This window comes from Coffea arabica, chromosome 6e, assembly GCF_036785885.1.
Source record: "Coffea arabica cultivar ET-39 chromosome 6e, Coffea Arabica ET-39 HiFi, whole genome shotgun sequence".
Lineage (NCBI taxonomy): Eukaryota > Viridiplantae > Streptophyta > Magnoliopsida > Gentianales > Rubiaceae > Coffea > Coffea arabica.
The window spans coordinates 54,009,013-54,015,184 of NC_092321.1; the positions used below are offsets into that span (position 1 = coordinate 54,009,013).

Genomic DNA, 6,172 nt, shown 5'->3' on the forward strand with positions numbered 1-6,172 from the left:
TTCAAACATCCTCATCATATGTTACACATACCTATCTCTATCTCTATTATATGAACATAGAGAGAGAGAGAGAGAGAGAGAGAGAGAGTAAATGGCTAAACTTGAAAAGGACTTAAACAAACTTCTAGAGAAGGGGTGCCCAATGTAGGGCCTTTTGAACTAAGGTATGATAATAACATGTCTCCACACACAACAAATGTTGTCTCCCCTTGCATTTTCCTCATATATCAGACAGAGATAGTTTGATGATTAAATATGCGGATTATTCCATTTGTCTCTTCTTGTTCCATTATTGAATCAACTTATTTAGGTCAATGGTCATCTTTCGAGGTTTTGGTTTTTGTACCTAGATGGCATAGAATTGGCACACTATTTCTCCTTAATGCCATCACTTGACGAATGCTTGATTGCCAGGAAAAAAAATATCAAAGTATGCATAACCCCTAAACTTGCCTAGCAAAATTAAGGGGCCATTTAGACTAGATAGACTGCAAATCCCTTCCATTTGTGTTGATTGATGTAAAGATTAGTAATTCTCATTTTCTGTTTTTGTTTTTATGTTTTTACCTTCTGGAGATAAGGTCTATGTCCCTTTTCTCTAACTAATAAATTTAGTTGGCATACGTTTTCCCATTAAAATAATAATAATGATGATGATGATAACAATAATAATAACATCAAAGTGAAAGAGAGTGAGTTTCTTTTTTTTTTTGCTCTTTTGTTTTTTATTTGTGCAGGATTTTGTTGTGTTCTTATTTTTTTTCTTTTAAGAACTACACAAAATTTTTTCGATTTTCTGTATCCTTTTTTATCAATAAATATTTCATGATTTTGTACAAGAAGATTGTTGTCAACAATATTGCAGTAACTATTAGTACCTCCCCAACATTATTGAACTTTTTCTTATGTCGAAGAGAACGAATACCACTAGAGTAGACTCATAAAGCCGGTAAAATGGAATTCGAGTCCTCTTATCCTGATGTTCTCCCTCCATCTAGTTCCTCTCTTGAACCAAACAAGGAAGCTAGCTACACAAGAGATATATATTTTTGTGTTTTTTGTTTCGGCTCGTTTTCTTGTACCTGACTTTTCTACAGTTTCTCGCCATCCAAACAAAGCCTACATTTTTAAGTAGGAAGAAGAATCCAACTGTTTGGTTCAATGGTTCCTCTCCCTAGTAGAGGTTGTTTCTCTCTCTAAGCAGAGAGCTCTTCTTCCCGGTGTGGGAGCCTTTTCTTATTGATCCTTCAACCACACCCTTAACCCTCCGTACCTTGGGGCCTTTATTCCCAGGACCACTCTGGCTTTCTGTGTAGATTTATTACCCAGTAAGCACAATAATGTCGGAAAAACACTAACATTTGGGTGAGTTTGCACCCTAGGTTAACTCAGTACATTCCAAAAAAAAAAAGATACAAAAAAAGAGGGAGAGAGAGAGAGATAATAGCTCAAAAGTCCCTACGAACAAGTAACCAGTTGCGTATTACTTATAGCTCAGGAGTTGGGGAAGAGCTGCTCTAAATGATGTTCTGAACTCAAGCCAAAAGGCTCCAGTCAACTCTAACCAAGCTACGACAGGTAAGGTCATGGCCATTACTTCTTGTACTAGCCTTGTGTCTCTGTTTTGTTTGTTTTAGCCATTTTCATTAGGTGTCTCTGGTAGATAGTGTAGATCTGGTCTCTCTTGGGTTGAGGAGTAAGTTTTTCGAGTCTTTAAGGTTAGTGTGTGGTATACCAATAGTCACTGGTGTCACAATGGCGGATGAACTTGCTGAGATCATGCAGAATTTCGATCTTTCTAGCACCGAACTTCAAGCAACTAGCTTGGGTACTGAGGAGATAGGGGGTGGAATCCAAGAGTGTAAAATCAGCTTGATAGAAAAGATAATGGGTGAGAGAGCTTCAAACTACACTGGGGTGAAGAACTTTGTAACCACTGCATGGGGATACCCAAAACAATTAAGAGTGGTGGAGTTAGGACTGAACATGTTCCAGTTTATCTTGCCTTTTGAAAGTGACAGAGAGCGGATCCTACAGGGAGGGCCATGGATACTAGATAATCAAATGCTGGTTCTGAATAACTGGTATGAAGGGATAGAGGATGATGAAAGGGTATTTTGCTTGGCACCACTTTGGATTCAGGTTTGGAATTTACCGGTTCATTGGATTTCCAAAGAGGCAGGTAAGAAAATAGGCTCAATATTTCATCACGTGAGAGATGTTATAATTCCCCAGACTGGGGGAAAGGAAGGCAGACATTTGAAGCTTCTCGTTATGGTCAACATAAGTAAACCTCTGCTGCGAGGGACGATTGTAAAGGTGGGGGATGTTACTAAGTGGGCAAGTGATACGAAATATGGGCCGCTTATGGGCCATGTTTCGGGCTGCAGGAGAATGAATCTTTTAGCAATAGTTTAGTAGTTTATTTTTTAGATTTCTATTTTATTTGGTAGGAATAAGTTCGGTCCAAGACCTCATGTTGAGTTGGATTCGATTTATAAAGTCTAGGCTCACTATTACTTAAGTTGGTTAATTAGCTTTTATTGGGTTATGTTGGGCCAGTTTAAAGCCTTCATTGGGTCGATTATAAGCTGTCCATTAGCTAGTCTTAACTATGATTAGTGAGTCATTAGTTTAGTTGTCAAATCGAATAAGGAAACTTGCATTGTTTCCAACTTAGATTAGGTTTGCTTCTTTGTAAAGCTATAAATAGCCAAGCTTTGATAATTTCAGGTAGACACTTTTATCAAAAAAACCTAGTGTGAGAATTTTCTCCATAGTTTTCGAACAACCCTTGAACAACTTAGAGTTTTACTCTAGTGTTCTTGTCTGGCTTATCAATTCAAGAACCACACTTGAATTGTGGCACCTTCTACACTTGCCTGAGGTTCGCTAATTCATCTGATTACGGGTTGAGATAATATCAACAAGTTCATAGTCACGGAGATTAGAGGGGTCGTAGGGTTTCCGCTGCTACCGTTTCTTGCGTTCGAAGTCAAATCCAACAAGTGATCTTGGGTCGCGAATCTTCTCACCAACGAGATTCGTATCAGCTGGTATCAAAGCTAGCTTGTTGGTAACATCGTTTTACCTTTTTTTTTCTGTCGTAATTCGTGTCTTGGTATCTATCTTATTAGCTAAAAAAAATTCCAAATTCTGTTCGCACAACTGCAAACTGCCGCAAGTCTTCCTTGTTTCTCTTCAATTCTGGTCATCGTGTTGTGGAGTCTGTCCTTGGTGTCGTGTGACTTCTGGAATTTGCTGGGAGTCAATTGTCTTGTATTCGGTTTGGTGGTGTGTGATCCCAGCTTTCGTTAACAAAAGAAAAAAAAAAAGAAAAGAAACAAAACAAGACAACACCGCTGGTGTTCCTAGAGTCGCGCCCTTATTGGTGTTTCTATTGAAGCTTGGTCAATCTATCCGTGTCTCGTTATTGCCAAATTTCTATTGAGTCTTGTGAGTAATCTGCCCGTGTCTTGCTGTGTTGTTCCCACCGCTTGGTTCCAGTAGGTTAAAGAGTCAGTCGGTGCTGAATGGTCATGTTTCCAAGTCGCACAAAGTATTGAATCGATAGGAAATTCTGTCTTGCTGCACTATCACTGATAAATCTGTCCAAGTTGTCGCCTCAGTGCTTGTGCATGATAATTGTTCAGCAACTGGATATCTTCTCGTTCTCGAGGTTAAGCCCAACCTGAGCTTAAAAAAAAAGAAAAACACACACAAACAAAAATTCTGCTCGCTGCTCTCTTCCAAGCCATGAAGAGCAACTCTTGAAGTTGTCAAATTCTGTTCGTATCTATTTGCTGTGTATGGGTTGTTTCTAAATCTGTCTTGAACCTTTGCCGATTTTTTTGTTATCTAGGGAAGTAGTGGTGCCTTGCTCTTGAATTTCGTGGGCAAACTTCTTGATTTCTTGGAGTTCTTGAAGGGATTCTCGGCACCTTGAAATCTGGAAATTGCCGCAAACTTCCTGAGGCTCCTGCTGGACATTCTTTTTGTGTGGATTACTAATCTTGGTTGTTGACGGCTAGTTGATACCTGGAGTTGTACCTGATCAGTTTGTTACCGAACCTAGCCTAGCCAATTGCGACAACCTACCACAACAGGCCTGGACAAACTCAACACAGACCTGGGAAGGAAATTGATAACCCGAACCTTCGTTCATCCGAAGTTGTTGCTGTAGAAAAAAAAAAAGGACATAGTAGCTAGAGGAACGTTTGTATCTTGGTTATGGTGCAATCCTAGAGCACTTGGGAAGAGGAACATGGTCGGCTGAACGTCTAGAAAATGAAAGATAACAAAAAAAAAGGAGAAAGAGGAACAGCCGCTGGAGGACTTCCAATCCTAATCAATTTCTAAATCCAAAGGGGTTTCGCTTCTTATTGCTTCATGATTTGTAGCCCCACCTACCCATATTGATACCTTGAAATTTCAACCGCACCTCTGCACAACAACAGGCCCCAAACAGCCCCAGCCAGCCGCACTACAAACCAAACACCACCGCCCACTAGCACTACGAACCAAACACCACCGCCCACTAGCACTACAAACCAGTTTCCTAAGCAAGGCCACCGCCCACTAGCACTTGTTTCCCCTCGGCTACAACACTTGTGAACAGATACCTATTGCTATCAAGGGCTAACACGTCCCACCCTTGAGCAATCACACGGAACCAAAACCTCATAAAATCACCAGTCGAACCCAAGGCCGTAAACATTCCAAGAAAATCCAGCAAAGCAAAGGACTACTTCCTTGTCCGTTGAGTCTTTGAGTATCTTTCTTAATATTTTTTGTAGCTTTGAGTCAAGTCTTTTTCTGATTCTTACTCTTGAATATATTCTACCACTCCATTCTTTGTGTCCTAATTTTATTTTCCAAGAGAATCTCCACTCTTACAAACCTCAAATTCTAGCGTGAACTTGCTTTTTAGGCCTAATCTTGGGCACTTGAGGAATTCTACTTTCTTCAAGGTTTGCAAGGGGCTGTGAGAAAATCTTTGGTGAGAAAAATTAGAGTGAAAACACGAGAGACGAGCGCATACACGTGAGCTTGTGTGTTGTGAGAAATTTCTTTTCTCTGCTAACCAATTTTGCAGGTCACTTAACCATGCCTCGTGGAGTTGCATCTCATTCATATCATCAAGAATTCTTAGAGAACGAGCCTCTTAAGAGGAGGGGTTCCAAGCGAACTATGTCCAAGTACTCTAGTTCCACGCATTCAATCTCCGAGCATTCACAACATGAGTTTCATCCACTTCAGGAGGAAATGGATCATTTTCGTGCCTTGTGTGTATATGAAAGATATAAGCGTACTTGTTATGAGTATGAGGAGGAGCAAAGGAGTTTGCGTCGAGCATCTAAGCCAAGGTCTTCATCAAGCAAACGAGCATCATCTAAGGAGTGTTGCGACAATCGAGTCATGAATTCTCGAATTGAATCAAAGCCTTGTGAATCAAAGGCTGATTTCCGAAGCCGGAATAAAGAATTATTTGACTCTATGATGGGAGAAATTAGCCAAGTGCTGCATTCATATTTTGAGCAACTTACTCATGTGTCAACCAATGGTGGTAAAGATGTTCCTTCTAGTCCGCCATTGATTAAAGAAATATCTACGAATGCTAGCAATAAACTTGAGATTGAAAACCTTGAAGTCCCATCAACACAAGTTAGTTGTCATGAGCTAGTTGAGAAGGAAAACAAGGGAAAAAGTGCGCTGACTTTGGGAGACAATGCGAGGGCTTATTTTTCTAACGAACTTACCTTTGTTATGTTTAGCTTTTCTTCTTTTATGCAGGTTAAGCAAGGAGAGATTGAGTTGATCATGGCATGTTCTATCCCTATATCCATTGGTGAATATCATAATTTTCATGGAGTTTGCATCTTAAGTGTTGTATCCCTTTACTATCTATTGATATTCAACTTCACCCATGAGCCTGCTTTGCTTGTTGGGAGGAGTAATGAAGTTTCAAAGGGGGTTCTTGGACTTGAATTTTGTCCTTTGCCTCCTTACCATTTTGCGACAAGTGTCCCAAGTGATGATCAATCTAATGAAGTCGATCATGTTCAAAGTATTCTTCAGTTTGTCAGTTGCATTATGGAGGATCCAAGAGGATGTGAGCTTGCTGCCAATGAACCATACATTTTACCTTGCATCATGGAACTGAAGCTATATG

At 40.0% G+C, this 6,172-nt stretch overlaps 1 protein-coding gene across 1 annotated transcript; it reads left to right on the top strand.

The window, feature by feature from the left end:
* Positions 1–1,755: 1,755 nt before the first annotated feature.
* On the top strand, positions 1,756–2,418 carry LOC140009932 (uncharacterized). The gene has a single exon (XM_072056278.1). It carries the CDS (start codon positions 1,756–1,758, stop codon positions 2,416–2,418), a length of 663 nt encoding a protein of 220 aa, XP_071912379.1.
* The last annotated feature ends 3,754 nt before the right edge of the window (positions 2,419–6,172 follow it).